This window comes from Ochotona curzoniae, unplaced genomic scaffold (assembly GCF_017591425.1).
Source record: "Ochotona curzoniae isolate NIBS_2020 unplaced genomic scaffold, NIBS_Ocur_1.0 contig_1071, whole genome shotgun sequence".
NCBI classification, from domain to species: Eukaryota; Metazoa; Chordata; class Mammalia; order Lagomorpha; family Ochotonidae; genus Ochotona; species Ochotona curzoniae.
In genome coordinates, this window is record NW_024464939.1 from 21803762 (window position 1) to 21827563 (window position 23802).

Sequence of the window (23802 nt, forward strand, 5' to 3'; positions counted from 1 at the left end):
ATAAAAATATTCATTCTGCTGTAAAAAATTGTTTACCTTATAATTATCTGTAAAAATAACTGACAATGTGACTCCCACTTTTGAGGATGCTTCCCTAGCCAGGAAAGGCTGTTTTGTTCTGAGCACTTGAAAAGTTTTCCATAGTTCTCGTCACTGTTATAGAAATGTACACAATCGGAGTAGGAACTGCAATCAACCATTTAGACAGCTAGGAAAGTTCCACAATTTAGAGAGACTGTTTGGGACTCAATTTCATATCATTCTCACCAATCTGCTGTACAAAAAAAAAAAAAAAATGAGGCTGGAGCTGTCCTAGTAGCTACTTTTTAATTTAAACTTGGTCTCTTATGGCTTGATTTTGGGTGCATCCTATATCACTCAATAGACTCTATCAGTTTGCTGGGGTTGCCATACAATGTTTCATAGATGTGTTAAGCTAGAAATTCAGGAGATTCTTGTACAGATGGCTGGCTTTGGCCAATTCATGATGTTTTTTTTCCCTTAGTTTCCTGGGACAGAATAAAAGTAGCAGGAAAATGGATAGATGGTCCAATGGAAGGAAACATCAGAGGGCCAGCTGTAGTGACTGTAACCAAACCCACATCCCTCTTGATCAACCACAGTCCCTGCTGGCACAAGGAAGCTCAGTCACTGACACAGCTTCAGCAGGCTCTGAATCCTTACCTTATAACCTTGACAACATTTTTAGTACATGAAAATCCTATTACCTGTAGTACAACTTCAATAACTTCTTAAGGAAGGAAAGAAAACACCAATAGACAGTCTTTAGGGCTTGATTAATGCTCCTCTTTGCTTTGGAGCAACCCCAACAGTTGCTGAGACTTGACCAATTTTCCAGCCAGCTCCTTGGATTTCTAGAATGTTTTCCATTTTAAAGTAGTTTTTTTTTTAAGAAGAATATATGGATGATCAATTACTTGTTAAATGCTTATTAAATTACAAGTTTACATAGAGTTGGAAAAGGGGCAGGCAGAAGGGCAGTCCTGACAGTACTTTCACCCAACAACAACATTGTGACAGGCTAATAGATATGTCTATCTTTTTGGATCCTCCAGTGAAATTAAAGATCAGGAAGCACAGGAAGCTATGTTTCAGGACAAACTCCTCACATGCTGAAAAGCAGGATGAATGATATATTTAACTTCCTAGAGTTGTTTACCAAGGAAGTTCTAGCACAGTTCATTAAAGAGGCAGAGAAGAGATGCTGAGGTGTAGCCCATTGCTCTTGCTGCGTGTCGAGTGAATAGGCCATGTTGGGGTCTCAGTTAAACAAGACTCCTGCCAGGGTTCCTCAAGGGACATGGTGTGTCATGTGCCTATGACTTCCTATATGGGCTAGGCAGGCAGGGATCCAGGGGTGCTCTCCCACAATGAACAATGAAAGCAAAAAGAATATCCTGAGCCCAGCATGACCCTAAGTATATTTGCTTCCCCCTGGGATCAAAAAGTATTTGTTCAGGCAAGTCAAGCTATTTTTTAATGGGGTGGCTAGATAGTTCAGCCTTGAAAGTCATTTAAAGATGCTATTACATGTCTTTCGATAGCATTTAAACCATTAAACATTAATTTCTTTTAGGAAAGATAAAATATGAAAGCAGAACCTTTTAGCTACCTATAAGGCTAAGAAAAATGAAAAATTGCAAAGGATCTCTTAAGTAAAAACAAATCAAAAAAAGTTTACAATAATGCACCAAATAACAATTTCTTAGAGACTACACTTACAATGTGTTCCAGTGCAGGCATTTGGCCTGGTAATTACAATGCTTGTTAAGATGCCCATGCCCAAGCAGGAGTGCCTAGGTAGAGCCCTGGCTTCCACTCCCTGGCTTCAGCTGATCTAGCCTTCTGCTAATGCAGACATGAGAAGCTGCAGAGATATTGCAGTCAGGTCCCTGCCATCCTTGTGGGAGAACTGGATTGTGTTCTGGCTCCACTAGCCCAGTTCAACAAGTGATGTCATTCACTTAAAAAACAACCACCACCCTTAAATATTTTTTTTTATTTTTATCCTATTCATAATACGTATATTCTCATATTATGAAAAACATGTTCTTTGAGAAGCCTTCATATAAGCATGGATGCCAGAGTTCTTTTTCAGGGCCAAATTAAGCTTAATTTTAATTCAATGTTCTATAAGCATTTTAAATTCCCCTGTACAACAATGGTCTCAAAATCAAAACATAGCCTCAGGGTAGACTACACCATCTAGGTCTGTGTGTATACACTCTGTGGTATTTGTACAACAAAACTAACCATAAACAAAATTTTTCAAGATATATTCTCATCTCAAGCAACATGAGTGTACTATAAATGAGTGAAGAATTTGTTTATGATACTGTGTATTCTGGATAGCGGAGTCTAGCAAGTTTGAGAAAGTCAGATCGATCTTAGACATCCACCAAGAAGGCTACTGACACAATTCAGTGAGTTTAGGATCTCCTACTGTGGCATTTTCCTGATGCATTCACTTTGATTAGCAGAACTTGTCTTCCCCTGGCACTCTTGACACTAGCATGCGGAGATGGCTCTGTCCAGCTGTGGGCACTTCAGTTGCCTCTTGAGGACTGCAGTTTCTTCCCCCTTTTCCTTTTTATGAGTCTCTCGTGCACGCTAGCCAATGGTGAGAGCGTTTCTCGCCACAAAGAAAGAGGTATGAACTATAGATGCAGCAAAAAAAAAAAAAAAAAGAAGGACATGCAGTGGAATGCGGAGAGTGGGGGAGCAGCTGATGCTGTTTTCATGATGTCACTTTGGGGCCTTGGATTCTCATGAGTGAAACTGGGTTCACAGTGCAAGGTCAAATGCTGACCTTGTACTGACCAGAAACAACATCAGCAACTGCTGAGCACTCTAAGGCTCTGTTTTCTCGTTTTAGAAATGGTGATAACTTAGGGTTATTAACCAAGTCATGAGTATAATATACATAAAACTTGATTCCTGAGAAGTACTCCATAGATGTAACTGCATGTTGCTATCATTCAATTGCTGAAGTCTATTCAAACAGTGGTAATTAGTACTACAGTTATTACTTGGTGATTTTATACTTTCAGTTCATTATAATATTCACTTAGCAGTTTTTATTTTGTGAAACAATACATTTTTCTAGCATCTGGTATCTTTAGACATGTCAGTCTTTGTGAGCCATCTTCACAGATGTATGAGATGTTTATTTATATTACCTGATTTTGTTACGATCTTAGTCTAATTTTCATCATCTCTATCACTTCAAATCCAGGATCCTCATCAAAGATCTTCAGAAAACACTGGAAAAGGACAGCAGTTTGAGAACCCAGAGAAATCGCAGATCCCTCTCAGCCTATAACTATGAGGCGTACCACTCCTTAGAAGAGGTATGCAATTGAAGGAGCTTCCAGAACTTTCGTTTTCTGAGTATATTTTTTTCTGCTAGGTCCAAAGATTAGGAGAGACGTGTAAAGACAAAGACTTACATGTCTCATAGGACCCAAACCTTCAGTTCACTCATCTTTTCCATTTTTTTTCTTTGGATATAGTGCTTCTTTCATTTTACTTAGATTTGAATGGCAGAGAGAAGGATCTTTAATGTACTAATTCACTCCCCACATGTTCACCACCAAAAAGGTTATTCCAAGTCAAAGCCAAGAGTATGGAATTCAATCAGAATCTCCAGCAAGGCTAACAAGGATCCCAGTACTTTAGCCATCACCTGCTGCCTCTCAGGGTACACATTAACAGAGCTGCAACTCAAACCTAGCCAATTTGTTTGTGATGTGAGTATCTCAAGCCACAGCTTCAGTGCTGTACCAAATGCCCAACTTCCAATTAAGTCTTTTCTTTCTATGTACAAAATACAAAAATCAGTTCAATTCCACTTATTTTATCCAATCTACCCCTGAGAAGTGCAGTGGAAGAGGAAGTTGCTGTTTCCATGATCAATAAAAGCACTAATGGAGACACATAGGAGAAGTAGAACGACCCAGAATTTGAGGGAAATGCTTTGATGTGGGGCAGCCTTGATGCTTGTCCGCACCAACTCTGAAGTTGAGGCTCCAAATGCCCAAACTGCATCTGAACTTTTTAACATGCATCAATTAAGTCTGGCTGGAAAATCCACAGCAATCTCATCTTCACTGTCATATCCTTGACTGTTCATTGAAGCAACTTATTTTTCAAATCTCTGCTTAAACAAGAGGGCATATGTTTTCTACTCTTTCCAATTAAATCTAACCCATCACCAGTACAGCCTATGTTCCCATAGCACATGGATGTGTTACTTATCATTGTGCTTAATTATGTGATTATGTAGTTAATGCTTTCTCCAGTAAGCTGCAACTTGCATTTCTTTCTTGTCTGCCACTATATGTATACAGAGAGGCACTATATGCGCAGATAAACAAAATGAATGAATATGTGCATTTTCCATGCTTCTTACTAATTTCAAAGAAATGCCAGCTATAAAAGTAATAAGATCCCATTGTATTCTTAAGAATATTTTTGGTTCTCCTGATGACAATTCTCCTTTTAAATGACATCCATACTTTTCAGAAACTTGCAATTAGAAGCAAAGTGGAAGTTTCAGCTAATTTGGTACAAGGAAGTACTATTAATGTGCACTAGTAGGTGGATTTTTAAAATGTAATAATGCATATACAGATGTAAACACATATACAAGAGTTTTGAAAAGTTCATAGATAATAGAATTATGAAATAATGACAGGGCTGGCACTGTGGTATACTGGATAAAGCCACTACCTACAATTCCAGCATCCTATATGGAACTGAGTCGTGCCTTGTCTGCTCCACTTCCAACTAGCTCCATGTTAATGACTTAGGAAAGCAGCAAAGGATGGTGTGAGTGCTAGGGCCCCTGCTACCCCCAGTGGGAGATGAGATGGAGCTCTGGCTTTAGCCAGGCCCAGGCAGCCACATAGGATTAAACCAGGAGATGGATCTATGAATCTCTTTCTCCACCTCGCTCTCTTTTTCTTCTTTGCCTCCTCCCTGTAACTCTGATTTAAAAAAAAAAAGTATCTTAAAACAAAAAGTTGATGAGATTTTTCATGAACTTTTTGAATGTTTCGTGTGTGTGTGTGTGTTGCTCATCATATTAAATAAAATAGAAAGAAAAGAAAATATAGGTTCTTCCCTAAGTATATTTATTTGTTTTTTTCAGCACATATCCTTTCATATATGGAACATTGGGATATTTTTGTGTTATTTATTTCTTACAGGGCTTTTGAGCCTAAAATATCACCCGTTTTTCTATGCACCTTAGTCATCCACCCCCAAAATACCTTCTCTCAAGGATAAATAAGCTTGTGTGAATGAATCAATGCGAATACATCACTATCAGTGAGGAGATTATTCAGCATATGCCCTCCAATTTGTGACTCAGAAGAATAACCTTTAAATGCAAAAGTTAATACCTCTTACCTCTTTCTTAGTATCTTCTAGTTAATGGAAAAATTTGTAACATATGGGGCTTTAAAAACACTTTCAAGTCATTTAGGTAGTTTTCCTCAAGGTGATTTCTTTCTTTTCCTCTTAAATACTTGTGGGAAAATGAAAATAAATTTTGATCTTGAGAAAGAAACCAAAGCACATCAGTTAATTTTCTATAGAACTCTGCCATCAGTGTATGAATGGGACATGGTAGTAAAGGCTTGCTTTAGAAGGGGAACAGTATAAAAGCATAAGCCACCCTCCATAAAAGGAGAAGAAACTGTAATGTTAAGTGTCTCAAAAATAAAAATGGAACACTGATTTTTGTGTTCCATTTTTTTACCCCCATACACTCTGAATCCCGAGCCCCATTGTTTGTTTCCTTTTGCTCTCTAAAATCTCCATTATTGTGAGACAGTCTGATATGCACGGTTCTTTATTTGCTTTTAGATTCAAGATTGGATGCATCAGCTGAATAAAACTTACACAGGCATTATTCACATGTTCTCTATTGGAAGATCATACGAGGGGAGATCTCTTTTTATCTTAAAGGTAAAAATAGCAAATTTTTAATTAAATACAACCTGCTTACAAAACGTTTATCTTTTTCAACTGTAATTTATGGGGAAAAAAGGAGGTAATCTTTCCTAGATTCTAATACATCATCAGATAGGGTTTTTTTTTTTAGAACACCTAATTTTTTGAACCGCATTTAATTTTTACTGAAGATTATTCCAGTTAATACTGGTGTTAGCATATTCAGAGTTACTGTTGTAAATCATGTATGAGCTGGCAACTTGCAATGAGCAAAAAAATTTTTAAATGTGTTAAAATTAGGCATTGTTCTCAGAGCCTGAGTCTGCCTTCTTTTCTCACCTTAGGATGCTCCCTGTCCTTTTTCACCCAGATTCTTTAAATGATTTACCTGTAGTCACTGTCTCTACCTCCTCCCTTCCCACTCAAGCCTGGTCTCACTGCTTTGGCTCCCACAGCTCCTCCAGGGCTTCTCTCACCCACATCAGTGATGACTCCAGCTTCATCTTCCACCTATCTTCTCTGACCATTCTCCCCAGTTCATGCACTGGCTCCTCTTGCCTTATCCTTTCATTATGGTTTGATCAGCTGCAGGCTTCCACCTTCAGCTCTGCCATCACTACCTAAATAAGCTTGTCTGCCTCATGGTTTTGACTATCATTCTAGACCTTTCTATCCAGAGAAATCCACACTTTGGGGCTTTAAATTCACACATTGCTAGTTGCATATTGGCAAAAGTACATCCAACTTAGAATGGCATCACTACCCTCCATATCCAGAAACATGAGTTTCATCCTGAATTCCCCCTCCATTATTTTATCCACTTATTTTAAATTTACCACCAATGGAGAACAATACTTTCTTCTATATATCTTTTGTTCTCTCAATACACTTCTCTTACCCACACAACTGTTGTCCTAACTTAATCCCTGTTATCTATTTTGCCAAACTATTAAATCTATTACCAAACTATTACAACAATAAGATGAGTCCTAAACTGTCTTTCATTGACCCTATCATCCTCTACCGTGCTGTCAATGGGAGCTCTCCAGCATGACATTCACAAGCAGGTATTCACACACAAAGTCTCCTGGAGAACACAGGATCAACCTTCATCTCATTCAGTATTCATGGACGTTATGTGTTCTCTGGCTGCATGTTCAGTTTCATCTGCCATTTCTTCCACATGCTGCAGAAGTAGTCCCTAAATATGGTGTGCTAAGATTTCCCTCCAATCTCAAAGTGGCTTTTCCCAACTTATCTGCCAAGCAAACTTTATGTCTTGCCCAATGCCCAAATGTTCCTTTTCTGGGAAACCATCTTCTATTCCCCAAGTTGGCATTCTACCTAATGTTTCATGGGAACTTACAGATACTCACATCAAAGCAGTTGATTGATTTACACAAGTTTGCCCTCCCTACTAACATAGAAGTTACCTGTCTTTCCACATGGGAATCTGCAGTACTGGCCACAACATCTGATCTTATAAATTTCCTGAAGCATTAGTGGAATGAATTAGTGATGAATGAAAATTAGATCCCCATGAATATAACACCAAGAACTTCCTTTTGATTTTTGGGTTGGAAGGGAGATTAAATATAATACTATTAAAATCAATTGCAAGGGAAAATCTGTCATTTGATTCTACAAATCAAGTTGTTTTATGGGGGGTATTCAAAAACTGAAAAAAAATAGGCATGGATTTCAAAATGTTGTGCACTAAAACAAACTATTCTTCTCTCCTTGTTAAAGTACCCTTGTGTTTGTCCATTTTTATAGTGTAATAAAATTGGACTCTATCCATCTATTAAAATACAGCTATTTCTTTAAGAAATATTTCTTGGGAACATTTAAGAAAATATTCTCTGGGGTAGAAAAAGATGGAGAGAGAGAAAAATTGAGCTTTTTACTTCACAGTCACAGGCAATATTAAACTGGAGAAACAACCAGACTTAAACATTGCCCTTGGCCTTGTATATTTTCTAGCTCTTTGATTATAATTAGGGCAATAAATTTATTATTTCTGCATGGACAAGCCTGGTCTTCCAACATAGATGGAAAATCTCTTTATCTTTTGTGTGTGTGTGTGTGTGTGTGTGTGTCACTTAATGAGCCAAACTATAGTGAAGAATGATGCTGAAACCTTATTAAATTACACTGGTCAGTGAATCAAAAAATAAAAGCCTGAGTTAGTTACTGAGAATGCTCTTATTTTCAGCTGGGCAGAAGATCACGAGCTTACAAGGGAGCTGTTTGGATAGACTGCGGTATTCATGCAAGAGAATGGATTGGCCCTGCCTTTTGCCAGTGGTTTGTAAAAGAAGTAAGTTAAAACCTTCACACACTGTGCAATTCAGACAATTGGTGGATCTGTGTGTTTTTTATTCTGCTTGAAGAGCAAAGTGGGAATTTAAAACCAGTGATGATCTTATCACTGGTTGTCTTGGGTTTTGCTTACATGGTGACAGAGACATTTCCTAGCCCTGCATTAGTTTATCTTCTCCTCTGCCTTTGGCAGTTGGAATTCCTAGACATTACTGAAGGGAAAAAGACTGAATCAAGCCTCTATGAGTTTGTGACAAATTAGGAACCAGTGATAGCAGCAGATATTTAGTGAAAGCTGAAAAATTCCATTTGTGGTATTCCAAAACAATTTCCTATTTTATATCCAGCTCAGAAAGTTCTGCATCGTTTGACTTCCCCCTCAAAATGATCTCACATGTGCTGTGAAGATAAAGAGGTGAACAAGCAATGATGCTCCTGCTGCAGGTCTATGATTGAGAACATTTAGTATCTGTGTCTTTGATATGCTCAGCTTCATCTGTTTTTTTAGTAACCCTCGTTGCTGATGACTCAATGTGATTTATCATTTTCCACATGCTTTATTTGAATCATAAGCCCCTGAGGTAGTATATTGAGTGGGTCCCTTTCCCAGCTCTGGGCCAGCCTTAAAGATCAAGACCTAAATATGTTCTGATATTGTTTTATTCTTTCTCAAGAATATAGTGACTTGTATGGGGTATTTTTTAACTTTAAAAACCAGCTATCAGTACAGGTATTGAAAGGAAGAAGTCTGATGAAATTATGGCTCTTTACCAGAAAATAGCCCAACAAATTTTACTCCCTGCACTTAAAGAAAATCTTATAGATGCAAAAAATTTCTGAATGTATTGCAGTTATATTTCACTATGTTTTTATAGTGGAATTATGTGCTCTAGTGATATTTGTGGCTCTGAGAATTCTCCTAAATCTCCAAAAATGTCCTTCAGAAAAGTCAAGAATGCACCAAATTTGAAAAATCTGACTTTCTACCACTACCAAACCCATAAAGCCATCCTTAATTTTATGGATATTATGTAAGAAAAATTTCCAACAATCCCTGTTCAGTTGATTGAGCTATTCATATACTTCTAAGAAGCCACTTCATCCCACTAAGGTAAATACAAAAGCTAATAAGAAATCGCTAACTCTATCAACTTATTAACTATCACATATTTATTGGATACACAGCAGCATATTATTTGCTGTTTCAGAATTGAGGAGGAGCACAGAAATCATCAAGAACAGAACATCAATTATTTGTAGCTGCTGATCCCATGTGTTACTGAAGGACATCAGAAAGTATCTCCAAGGCAGAAAACCTCTTCTCCTCAACATCTAGATCTCCCAACTCCAAGAGCAGAGACTCCAATGATTTGTTCACTGCCCAATCTCCAGTACTTAGAAAAATAACCTGGCACATAGCAGGTGTTCAAATATTTGTGAATGAATAGAAATGATGAGATTCCTGTGGGAATGGTGTAAAAAGATTTCTGAAAAACCAATTGCCAAAACATCTCCCAGGATGTGAGTGCCAGCACCTGGGCTTCTGCCGAGTACAGCCTGCACAGCCCTGTAACTTTAAGTTAAATTTCCAGTGAACACAAGGTGGCTGTGTGGTCAGGAGGAGGCATGGACAATCAGCGTCACTGAGAGCAGTTGGCTTGGGAGCAAGAACAAGAAACATCAATTAAGAGTAGGCTTCATTTCTGCAAAGATGAGTGAGGAGAGGATTTGTACTTCTCCTCCTCCTTCAGCAGTGTTGTCACATATGCAGCAAAGTTTGGCATTTTCTGTGCTTCTCCTATCCTCACCAAATTTTGTTCACTCTCACTGGTGATCGCTGCCACTTGTGCCTCCACTTCACCATTTCCATCTCAGAACAGCAACCAGAAATGCAATAAAACAGATCACTCACCCCAGTGTATCTGTGGCAGCAATGAGGCTGTAAGCGTGATCCGGTAGTAATAACTGGAACACGTCCATTTTCCCATGCTTTGTGGATTATATGTTAGTAAATACATGTCTTCATTGGGTCAGCATTTGACATAGCAGTTAAGACACTCTTTAGGATGTCCACATCCCATCCAAGAGTGCCTAGTTCAAGTGCCAGCTCCACCATTCGTGACTCAGATTCCTGTTGATGCACAAACCATGTGCTAAACAAACCATGTAGATGCTGGCCAAACTACCTGGATCCCTACCACCTATAGTGGGAGACATGGGCTGAGCTCTGAGGTCCTGGCTGAAGCCTGATCCAGACCAGGTTGTTCCAACAAGCATATGGAAGAATTTTTTCTCTCACTTCTCTCTCTTTTCTCTTTTTTGCCCATTTCCTTTTTCTCTCTCTCACTATGGCTCTCTCCCATTTCTGCCTACTCATGCTTTTTTTTCTTGGAACATTTGCTCTCTTGTTGACATATGAAAATCTTGTGAAGATCAGGCATTGTAAAACAATGGTTAAGCTGATGCTTTCAACAACTGCATCCAAAATTGGAGTACCTGAGTTCAAGTCTCTGTTCTACTTTCAAGCCATCTTCCTAATAATGCACACAGTGCAAGACGAGAGATGATGACTCAAGTGTTTGTGTCTTTGTCCCCTTATAGGAGACCTGGGTTATGTTATGTTTGGGGCTCCTGGCTTCAACATGATCCAATCATGGCTTCTTGGCCATCTGGGAGTGACCCAGCGGACAGAAGATGAATATTTTTTTAAAGATTTATTTTTATTATGTTTTGATTGGGAAGGCGGATATACAGAGAGGAGAGACAGAGAGGAAGATCTTCCGTCCGATGATTCACTCCCCAAGTGAGCGCCACGGCCGATACTATGCCGATCCGAAGCCAGGAGCCTCTTCCGGGTCTCCCACGCGGGTGCAGGGTCCCAAAGCTTTGGGCCGTCCTCGACTGCTTTCCCGGGCCACAGGCAGGGAGCTGGAAGGGAAGCGGGGCCGCTGGGATAGAACTGGTGCCCATATGGGATCCCGGGCATGCAAGGCGAGGACCTTAACCACTGCGCCACTGCGCTGGACCCAGAAGATGAATATTTTTTTTAAAGCCTCAATTTCTTCCTTTTAAAAATGTTTACTTGGTTTTATTAGAAAGGCATATCAGATATATGAAAAAGAGAGACAGAGGGCAAGATCTTCCATCTTCTGGTTCACTCCACAAGTGATCACAACTGCTGGAGGTGAACTGATTCCAAGCCAAGAGCCAGGAGCTTCTTCTGGGTCTCTCGGGCAGATGCAGGATCCCAAAGTTTTGGGCCATCCTCTACTACTATAAGCAGAGAGCTGGATGGGAAGTGAAACAGCTGAGACATGACCCAGAGCCCACATAGGATGTCAGCAATTGCAAGGTGAGGATTTAGCCTTTGATCTGTCTTTCCTGGCCCAGAAGATAAATATCTTTCCATCTCAAATAAATAAACTAAAATAACTTTTTAATGACTTATGGTGATGTCCCCCATACCCATTTTTTTTATTTTAACACATTTTATTTTGTTTTATGATATAGTTCCATAGGTTCTGACGTTACCCATGCCCTTCCCCAAGATCCATCCCCATGCCCCAGCATTAATTTCCACTCTAGTTTTACAATGGATGTCCTCATTGAATAGTCACAAGTCCATCATGCAGTTGTTGAAGTTTTTTCCCAACAATGTATATATGGACATTGTCATGGAGTTCATCATCTCACTGTTAGGATAGTTTCAATTCCTTCACCGGGAGTCCATACCTGGTCTGTATGTATGGAGACATACAGCACATTGTCTCCATATCTGAACATATCAGTCTCCACTACACTTCTATTATATAGTCCCTAACTTATAGAATCAACGTCCACAGGCTTCATTGGGGTGAAAATAGTAAGTTTTCATCAACATGAAGTTAGCAGACATGCTACTAAAATAAAAACACATCACAAGAGTGGTGAAAGCAGGAGTCAAAAAACTTGTAGGAATAGATGCCAGTGAATGGCTCTTGTAGTGCTGGAGGAATTACAATTAATAACTAGAACTCAATATTCATAAGATGTAGCAAAATATTGTTGAAATGGGTGTTTATAATCCCAAGTGTTTATAAACAATCCATCTCTTATGGATGATGATCAACTAATGAAGCACAAGAACTTATTGGGACAAATAACTAAAAAGTGTGAAAAGATAAGATTTACAGCAAAAATAATTGTATTTCACACTACAAAACTGCAAATTGAAACACCAAAGAGTCATTTCATACATGAGAAAAACAACACCTAACCATATTGGCATTGAGAATTTTGATAACTATCTCATGTTAGAGTAAACATGTGGTATCTGACTTTTTCGTATTGGCTCATTTCCCTTAGCAAAATGTTCTCCAATTTGACCCATCTAAGTGCAAATGATTGTATTTCATACACAGCTGAGTAGTACTACATAGAATAGATGAACCACAGTTTCTTTATCCAGTCCTCTGTAGATGAATGTCTAGCTTGTTTCCAAGCTTTTGCAATTGTTGGTTGTGATGCAATGAACACATGGGAACATGTTGCTTTCTCAAGTGTCAGATCCTTTGGATGTGTTCCAAGAAGTGCAATTACTGAGTCGTATGGTGGATGGATTCTCAGTTGTCTGACTTCCACAGTGGCTGCACCAGCCTGCATTCCCACCAGCAGAGAGTTAGGGTTCCTTTTTCCCCACATCCTTGCCAGTACATATTTTTGGTAGTTTTCTTTATGTGGGCCATCCTTACTGGAGTTAAGTGGAACCTCAGTATTGTTTTTATTTGAATTTCTATTTTTTTGCTAGGGAGTTTGAGCATTTTTTCATATGTCTGTTTGCCATTTGGATCTGTTCCCTTGAGAAGTACCTACTTATTTCCATTGCCCGTTGTTTCTTTTGTTGTTATGGTTATGCTGGAGTTCTTTGTATATTCTGGATATTAGCTCCTTGTCCCCTATGTAGTGTGCAAGATTGTCTCCTATTCTGTTGGTTGCTTTTTTACTTTGTTGATTGTTTCCTTTGCCGTGTAGATACTTCTTAGTTTGATGGATCCCATTTGTTTATTTTGTTCTTGACTTTCTTTGCTTTTGGAGATTTTTCAAGGAAGTGTAACCCATAAAAAAATGAAATCTGTCTTTTGCAACAAAATTAGTGCACCTTGCAATTAATGAAATAAACCAAGGCAAAAGTATCATGTATTTTCTCTAATATATAGTAGTAATAACAGACAAAAAGTACATAGGAAAGAAGCAAATTATCTTGAGATCCAATTATTGATTTAGCCATTGTTTATACTCCTATGAAACAATGATGTTTTTTATATACTTTTAAATATCATGATGAGTGTTGCATTAATCCTGTGATTATAGAGTGGACTAAAATTATATTTTTCCAAAAGATAAAAGGTAAAAGATAAAAGAAAAAATAAGAAAGGAAGGAAAGATAAGGATTAAGGAAGAGGAAAAGGAAGGGAGGACAGCATGGTTGTATTTTTAGAATTGTAATTATGAAGTATATGAGACATAGTCTCTTTATATTAATAAAAATTTTAAGTAAGAAAATCGGCAGAAATATACAAAAACTCAACAACACAATCAACCAACAGAATAAAATAGGTGCTTACAGATCAGTCAACCACAATGGGCTACACATTCTTTTCAAATGCCTACAGAACATTAACTAAGATACACGATAGCTTAGACCCAAAAACTGACCTCAAAAGATGTAACATAATTGAACTCATGCAGTATGCTCTGTAACCATAATGAAATCAAATTAAAGAATGATAGCAGAAATATAAAAAGAAAATTTCTGAATACCTGAAAGTTAAGTACACATATAAATGATCCATGGGTCAAAGACAAAATCTCAAAGAATTCAAAATGTGCATGGTACTGGATGAAAATGAAAGCAATGTATGTCAAAATTTGGGGGGCATGGCGAAAGCAATGCTGAGAGGGACGTTTACAGCAGTGAATGCATGCACTCAAAAAGAGGAAAATCTCAAAACAATAAGCTCTTCCAACAGGAGTCCAAAAATAGAATAAAATAATAAAGCCAAAGTGAGCTAATGCCAAAGCAAGCAGAAAGAAGGAAATATTACAAATTGGGACAGAAATCACTTAAATTGAAAATAGAAGCACATTAATGAAAATAAATGAGACAAAACTTAAGTATTTAAAAAAAATACATTAACAAAGCTTCAGTAAGAGACAAAAAAAAAGACTGAAATGCAAATTTCTAGTATCAGCAACAAAACGGGAGTTGTCACCACAGATTGCAACTATCAAAAACATAATGAGGGAATACTATGAACATCTCTTCATGAATACATTAGACAGCTTTTGCAAAATGAAACAATTATCTGAAATACATAAGTCACTAGGAAATACAATTTAAATATACCTATAACTGTTATGGTTAGTGAATCCATGACATTAAAATTTATTTTTTTAAAAAAAAGGAAATCTCAAGGGCAGGGCATGGTAGCCTAATGGCTGAAGTCCTCACCCTGCATGTGCCAGGATCCCATATGGGTGCCAGTTCGAATCCAGGCTGCTCCACTTTCCATCCAGCTCCCTACTTGGGGCCTAGGAAAGCAGTCAAGGACGACTCAAAATCTTGGGACCTTGCACCCACAATGGAGACCTTGAGGAGGCTCTGGGCTTTGGATCAGCTTGGTTCTGGTCCTTGCGACCACTTGGGGAGTGAACCAGAGGATTGAGGTGCTTTATGTCTCTCCTTTCCTCTATAAATCCTCACTTTCCAAAATAAATAAATAGATCTTTAAAAAATCTCAAGATTCAGAACATCCCACTGGATGCACTGGAGAAGCTTATCAAATGTTTATGTAAGAATTTATACCACTTTTACCTTATCTCTTTCATAAAGTAAAAGGAAATGTTTCCAATTCATTTTATGAAAACTGATAACAAAGCTAAACAGAAGCAGCACAAAAGTAAAACGTAGATCAATATCATTAATAAAAAAGATGTAGCAATCCTTAGTCAATTAGCAAAATTTTGCAAGTTATGAAAAAATTATGTATTATGACAAAGCAAGGTTTATAAGGCTACTTCAAAAAGTATGTGGGAAAAAAATTAAAAGGGTGCTATTTTGGTACAAAAAATAATTTGAAATCCAGGAACAATTTTTCTTTCATGATAAACACTCTAGCAATCTTTTGAAGGTCCACTGATGCACAGGGGTGCGAGCCCAATTCAATACTCAAAAGTTAATGAGTGTAATACTATACAAAGAGAGCTAAAAAGAAAAATCAAATGAACATATAACTGACACGGAGAAATTATTTGGCAAAATTTAACATAAATTCAAGAGTAAAACTCTCAGGAAAAGAGGAACAGAGGAGAACTTCCTCAACTTTGTAAAGGGTTTCTATAAAATCTATTGCAAGCATAATAATTAACATAACGCATCTGAACAGTTTCTTGTTAAGATTAAAAACAGGGCAAGCATGTTCCTGTCATCTGTCCTAACCAACACAACACTAAAAATTCTAACTGGTGCAGTTATGCAAAGGAAAAAAAAAGAGAAAGAATGAAAGAAAAAGAAAAGAAACGTAGAGATTGGGGAAACATAAGCAAAAATGATCCCTATTAACGTCATGATGACCTACCCAGAAGAGCCCAAGGATTATCTAGAATACATTTGTAGTGAATAAACTGAGTAAGATCGTGGGGTTCAAAATAGAATCTACTGTGTTTCTGTAAACCAGCAAGCAGCACATGAATGTTGAAGTGTAAAAACAGTGTCACACAGAGTTATTAAAAAAGGTGAGATGCTTAGGCATAAATCTAGAGATGATTCACTGAATTAGCATGCTAAAAATTACAAAATGCTAATGAAAGCAAGAAAATCTAAGTCAGTACAGAGACATTTACATGGATTGGAAGGCATTATGTGGTAAAGACAGATTCCTCCCAAATCCATATTCAAGTTTAAGGCAATCCCTATCAGACATCTAGCAAGACTTCAGAACAATACATTAGGTTATTCTAAAACTCATATGTGAAAGCAAAAGAACTAGAACTAAAATGACTTTGAATAAAGAACAATTAAGAGGAAAGAATTATTCTATCCAATTTCAAGACATACCATGTATCTGTAATAATCAAGAATGGGTAACATTGGTAAATGCAGTGATTGGACAGCCAAAAAGAAGGAATCTCAATCCAAGCTTCACGCCTTTCACAAAAATTATATCAAACAGACCAGGAACTTTCTTATAAAATGTAACACTAGGAAGGAATGTCACAGGAGAAAATCTAAAGTCAGCAGGGTTATTGGACTTGACTACAAAACTGCTCCGCAAAAGGAAATGTTGACAAATTGTACATTATCAAGCCTAATCAAAATTTTACAGTTTTGTCTCTGAATGAGGATGAAAGTCAAACTACAGAAAGAGAAAATGCATGCAAACTACATGTCTGGACCCTTGTTTGGCATGCATAGACTGAAAACCATAAAAAGCAAGAAATTAAAACATTGCAAAAGACATGAGGACACATCTCACTCAAAAGTATGCATTCAGATGAAAAATAGACACATACAAAAAATATATCAAAGGGAAACTCAAAGTCACAATCTCTGTCATTGCACACTGGTCAAAATGGCTAAATTTAATTCATATATAGAGGAAGTCACTGAATGCTAAGGAGGATGCAAGAAGCCAGATCACTCATACACTGTGAGTGGAAATGCAAAATAGTAACGTTACTCTTGAAAACAGTTGGAAAGCCAGATCAGATTTATGGAGAGGAAAGACAGAGAGATCTTCCATCTGCTGGTTCATTCCCCAAGTGGCCACCACAGCCAGAGCTGAGCCTATCTGAAGCCAGGAGCCACGAGTTTCTTCTGAGTCCCTCATATGAGCCGTGCAGGGTCCCAACGCTTTGGAACAAGGTTCTACTGCTTTCCCATGCCACAATCAGGGAACTGGATGGGAAGTGGAACAACCAGGACACAAACCAGCACCCATATGAGATGCCAGCATTTGCAAGGCGAAGATTTAACCATTGAGCCACTGCACTGGGCCTGGCAGTCTCTTTTAAAATTAGACATTCTCTATGACCCAATAGTCTGTGACCCAATAATTGCATTCTTGGTATTTGTCTCAGAGAAATTGAAACTTACATTCACTAAAAAATCTGTTCTTATATGTTTAAAGAAGTCATGTATGATACCTGAAAACTGGAAATAACCCAGATACTGTCAATACCACAGTGAATAACTCAACAGTAAAAAAAAAAAAAAAAAAAAAACCTATTATTGCACACAATAACCAGTTTAAACCTTTAGAACTCCAAAGGTCTGCATTGACTGAAACGGGAAACCTCAACATATACATATGTTAAAATTTCAACTATTTATTGTTCTTGAAATTTAAAAAATTATGAAAAACAAAAAAACAGTGGTTGCTGGGGTTGAAGAAGAAGTGGGGGAGGAAAAAAAGGGACCATGGCTGTGAAAATGCAACATGGGAGATCCCATAATGAGGGGGGTCCTTGACTGTACCAATGCCAGTACTCAGATTGCCATATTTCTCTATAGTTTTACAAGATGTTACATTGAAGAAAGTGGGTAATGGTAGGTGGTATCTCTGTTATTTCTTATCATGACACATACATCTAAATTTATCTGAAGATAAAAATTTTAATAGACAAGTAATAGGCAGGCTCCACGCTCCTGGTTTTCATTTTCTTTGGTAGAACTGCCTACACAGAGAGGCAATGCTACCCTTGCCCTCTCTTTGCTGCTGAACATTGTTGTCAAATGACCTGACTCTCTGTTGTGCAATCAGATATTTCAAGCTCTGGCTCTTAGGTTCATTTCTTCTCTGACCACAGAGACTGTGACATGTCATTTCCTGATAGCAGTCCTCTATCTGTCCCCACTCTAACTTATCAGATAGAGCCCTGGATGTTGATTTTGGAAACACAAAACTCAGAAGACAATGATAGAAGCAAATTAGACTTAAGTGACTGCTAAGCTGGTCCTGAGAGTTTTATTATTTTAAGAACTACACAATCTCAGCAAAGAATTAGTAACTGTCAGTTGGTGCACATTTTTTTAAATGCAAAGCATCCCATAAAATTTCTGGCCTTTAGACTTTTAAGTTAATAATCATTTACTTATTTTGAAAAACACGGAGCTATCGCTTTTCTGATTCCAATACTTTTTATCTCTCTCTTTCCTAATATTCATGTGTCATGTAAGCAAAATAAAGGGAAAAATAGAGGTATGTATGGATTGTAAAATCTCCCTTGTTGAATTATGCTTATGCTAAGTTGACAGAACTACTACTAATGTTGTATCATATTTAAGGTACTATGGGAATGTATTGAGGGAGCAGAAGTAAAACATAGACTTAGTAGGCTTAGTATCAAAATGTAAATTAAAGATACCCAAATGGAACTTTAAGAAGCTGACCCTTTGGTAATAAAATTGTATTTAATCCATCATGGGCAAGAGGCATGACACAGGCATTAATTCATCAGTGAAAGAAAACTGGACTAGATACTAAGGAAAAGGAAGCAAAGAGAAAAATATTGAACTTGGAGGTTGTCTTTCTGCAAAAGTGAGGAGACAGTATTTATAGGAAGGCATAAGGTACGTCTGAGTCCAGCCAGAAGGCAGGGAGTGAAGACAATAGACTGCAAGTAGACACCAATAAACAGCAACACTCACAAACCATGAATGGCTTTGATATTAGATTTTAGAATAAAGGAAATTACCAAGTTAAAATCAGGGTTAAAAAGTTTGACATTTTCTCAAAGAGTTAAATACAGAGTTAACATGTGGTCTAAAATTTTTACTCTGATGTATTTTACCACACGAATTAAAAGCATATACCAGCACAGAAGTTTGTTCATGATTGTTCACAGCAGCATAATTCATAATGATCATTATGTAGTTAGTAGATACTTGAATTATCTGGTGAATGGATTAATTTGAATGTAGTGTATCCATACAATGTAATGTTATTGGCCATTGAAACAATTAAGTGAAAGATATAACATAGATGAACCTTAAAAGCATTATGCTCAGTGGAATAAAGCACAAATTATACCCTTCCATCCATTTTAAATGGAATTTTTCAAAATCTATGCAAATAGGAAGTATACAAATATCTTCCAAGGAAAGATAGGAGGAAAGAGTTGAAGCTTATCTTTAACAGATATAGTGTAACTTTTTTCAGGATGATGGAAGTGTTCTGGAATTAAGTGATGATTATACTGATGATACCTGTACAAAAATGCACATAGACCAAAGACACACTGAATTTTACACTTTAAAATGGTGAGTTTTGTTATATGAATTACATCTCAGTAAAAATTGAGTGAAATATTGATACATGCTAGAGCAGTGATACATACATACAATATTAAGTGAAATACTGACACTTACTAAAATGTAGATGAACCTTGATGATAGTGAAAGGTAACATTCACAAAACACCATATGGTACATTAATTAATTTTCATGTAATACGTAAGAAATGGACTTAAAGCATGGGTTGTCTGGCTGAGGAAGATGAGAGAGTTATGGGGATGATGGCTAAAGGGCAAGTTGTAGGATTTATTAGATAAAGACATAAAGTTACATAGTGGCAATAGCTACACAACCCTACAAGTATACTAAAAGCCATTGAATTATTTTTTTAAATGATGGATTATAAGGAGTATGAATAGATTCTAATAAAGCTAGCAACTAAAAAAGCAAGTAATAAGTAGTGTCCTCCTAGAAGAACTCTAGTAAGTCTAAGTTTCTTGTTGGTCACATGTTCAGCTTGTCTTACAGTGTCAAGGCTACTATACTCACGGCATCCATATTCTGTTTGAAGATATTTGGATATTTGTTCATCCCCAGGAAATAGCACTAGCAGTGTGTTTGGGGAGGCTAAAATATAATGCTTATAGTCCCTGAAGGGATTAAGGAATCAGAATCAGTGAAGATTAAAGAAGACAATTTGGCAAGGGAGCTTTGTGGAGAAGATGAATCTCGAGCTAGACTTTAACTGAGAAGTAATTTGATCAAGGAAATAAAAGAGTGTTCCAAGAACGGGAAATGACTCACATTGCGAGGGAACATGGTATGAGGATGTGATTGTAGATTAGCAAGACAACAGCTTATCATCTGCATGAGAAGGTTCTAACACAGCAGGAAACTAAAAAATTATAGTAAATCTTGGAAGCCAAGCAGAACTTGGCCCAATAAAGTAAAATGAGAAAATACTGATTAGCAATGAAAGCATATGCTGTCATCAGAGTTAAGATGAAAAAGCAATGATAAATGAAGAAATGAAGTTGGAAAGCCTCAAGTAAGGACAACAACTGCAAGCTTCTAGGACAGGAATCTATATATTGGCAGGAAATATATGTAGAAATGCATAGTAAAGACAGTGTAAATAGGGGGAAATACCTTTGTTCATTCTACCAAATGCTTACTAAGCATTCCTTTCTATGTGATGGCAGCATGCTAAATCCTGTAATGGTGCCCAGTTTCATATGTAATGCCTGAGACATTGCTTCTATCCTCAATTCATTTACAGTTCTTCTGGAAAATGAGACACAATTGCAGAAGATGGCACCAATGAGGGAAAGTCTTTAAGAATCGATGATTGCCTTGATACTAGGATAAAAGGGCAACATTAGGCAATATTGGTCAAAGGTGATGAAATGCTGAAAAGGAAAATATTGTCATTGAAGATAGGGTACATCAGTTGAAGTTAGCGATATCAGCTAGCGATATCATTAGTCTGGAAAGAAGAATCCAACACTACACTAAGCAGGTGAAATAGTTCATTTTTTCACCAAGCCATTACTAGAAGCTTACCATGCATCAACCCAGGCATTGACGAGGCACAACAGATAGAGGGCAGAGGAGCAGATGGGAGGAAAATATCAGTAACTCTGCTCTAATGCCACTTGATTCTTATGAACTAAAAGAGTGAAATTAGGTCAGGCCACTCAGTGAAGTGGTTAAAATGCTGGTTAAGGTGCTGCCTCCCCACATCAGAGTGCATTCGTTTGATTCCCAGCAACACCTCACTCAAACTTTTTGCTGATGCCAACCCTCAGAGGCAGTGGTTATGAATCAAGCAATTCCAGCTCCCTAAATGAGAAACCCAGATTGTGTTTCTGATCCTAGGCCATCCCCAGCCACCTTGGGTATTTGGGGACTATAAAGTAGTGAATGAGAATATTTATACTGGTATAGAAGTAAGGTCTCTCTTCCCTTTCTCCTCCCTCCCCGCCTCTCTTCCTCTTTCTCTCTTGCCTTTTCTCATTCTTTCCTTCTCAAATTCGAAAGAAAAATGAAACACTCTTTGGTGAGAGATAAAAGATTGAACAGGGAGCAGAACTGAATGAACACCTGACTTACAGCGCTAGTTTGAGGAACAGATAACCAGACATAACTCAGTACTTATAATGAAATTGTTTGTAAGTGCTTCTCTAATCTATAGTACATAATTCCAGGAAAGAGAATGGAAGACTTGAGCAGTTCACTATTGAGGTCCTAACGCAAATTCACAATGAGTAACAGAGATGTGCAGAGTAGTCAAGTAATTGTCACTGATAGCCTATTTTAACATCGTGTGTGTGTGTGTGTGTGTGTGTGTGTGTGTGTGTGTGTGTGTGTGTGTGAAAGCCAGTTTAATTCTTTGCTGCTACTGCAGATGGATTAGCATTTGTTTCATTTTTTTCAGAATCACTTCCTGGTGAATGAGGAATGTGGGGCATTGTTCACTTCTGAGACTTTGAAATAATCAATCTCCCACATTGGGTTTCTCAAGCCACAGCTGCTACTTTTTGGCCCAAGTAATTATATATAGCATTTAACTCTTACCTCTAATCATTCCATATTGCTGAGGAAAATCGGGCTACAGTGGTGTTTTGGGTTTTTGTTGTTGTTGTTGTTTGTTTGTTTGTTCCATATTTTAAAAAGAACTCAGGGAAATACTTATTTCCAAGGGAGGAAGATTTCTGAGCATAGGAGCAAAAAGAGAAGACATGAAGGAAATGATTGATAGCTCTAGCTATTGGAAAATATTTTAATGGAGCATTTAATGATGAAGAAAACTATGCATGACACACTGTTCTATCAAAACAAAGCAAATACTGCTTTTTTATCAGTTCAGTATCTGAGAGCCAGATATACATGACAAGTATACCAACTCCTGAAACAAGACAGAACTGCAGGGGATTTTTATTTCCTTACTTATGCTTTGTGAATTTTCCAAAAATTTTTATATTAAGCAGGACCAAACCAATGATCATTTTTTGAAGTAAATTTAACCCAGATAAAATGTGATTCATTTTACTAGTGGGCAAAACTCAATTATATTTGAGTTATAAACTCAAATATGTATGAATCAGTGACTCAGGGTCCAGCACAATGACTCAATAGTTAAATCCTCACCTTGTAAGTGCAGGGATCCCATCTAGGCGATGGTTGATGTTCTGGCTGCTGCACTTTCAATTTAGTCCCCTGCTTGTAGCCTGGGAAAGCAGCAGAGGACAGCTAAACACCTTGGGTTGCTATGTCCACATGGAATATCCAGAATAAGCTCCTGGTTCCTGGCTTTGGTTCAGAATGGCTCCAGTCATTCCAACAGTGTGGGGAGTGAAACAGCAGATGCAAGATCTACTTCTATATCTCTCCTCTGCATTAATCTGATCTCATTTTTCAATAAAAATAAGTAAATCTTGAGTCCGGCATGACAGCCCAGTGGCTAAATCCTCACCTTGCATCTGCTGAGATCACATATGGTGCTGGTTCATGTCCTGGCAGCCCCACTTCCCATCCAGCTTCTTGCTTGTGGCCAGGGAAAGCAGCACCGGACAGCCAAAAGCCTTGGGACCCTGCACCCTTGTGCCAGACCAGGAAGAAGCTCCTGGTTCCTAGCTTCAAATCAGCTCAGATCTGGCTGTTGCAGCCACTTGGAGAGTAAGCAAGCAAACTGAAAACCTTTCATTATTTATCTCCTTATCTGTATAGATCTGCCTTTCCAATAGAAATAAATAAATCTTAAAAAAAAAAGAAAACAAATCTTTTTAAAATAAATTTCAAAAAAAATATGTGGCTGAATCCCATTCACAAAGACAAAACGAAGACCACGCATGGGTCTCTGTGAAAATGGCTGGGACTCAGCTGCTCTGAAATGAAAAGGTCTGTAGAGTTTGAAGATGTATACTGTGTAAATGGGTCTAATTTGAGCTTGTGACAGATGGACACACACACACAAATTAAAACTTCCTTGGTTCCCCAAGTGAACCACAATATTCCTTGCTGAATATGTCCTGTGAAAACACCCTGCTGATTGTACCAGCAAATCTTCCCCATTGTGTGTAGCCACCCATTGACATTTGGGACCACCAGGATGACTGAGCCTAATGAAAAAACTGCATGTGATTCGGATGTACTCCTAGATGATCAAATATCCACAGAGAGGAGTAGGAGAGTTTCAGATAGTGTAAGGAACAGTATTTGGAGGTCAT

General features: G+C 37.7%; 1 protein-coding gene across 1 annotated transcript in view; it reads left to right on the top strand.

Annotated features, from left to right (window-relative positions):
- The window catches only part of CPA6 (carboxypeptidase A6), a 293134-nt gene that overhangs the window by 199999 nt on the left and 69333 nt on the right, over window positions 1-23802 (top strand). Inside the window, exons 4-6 of the mRNA XM_040994660.1 lie at window positions 3257-3371; window positions 5893-5994; window positions 8195-8299. Coding sequence (XP_040850594.1) covers window positions 3257-3371; window positions 5893-5994; window positions 8195-8299 — 322 coding nt within the window. The remainder of the gene's footprint in view (window positions 1-3256; window positions 3372-5892; window positions 5995-8194; window positions 8300-23802) is intronic.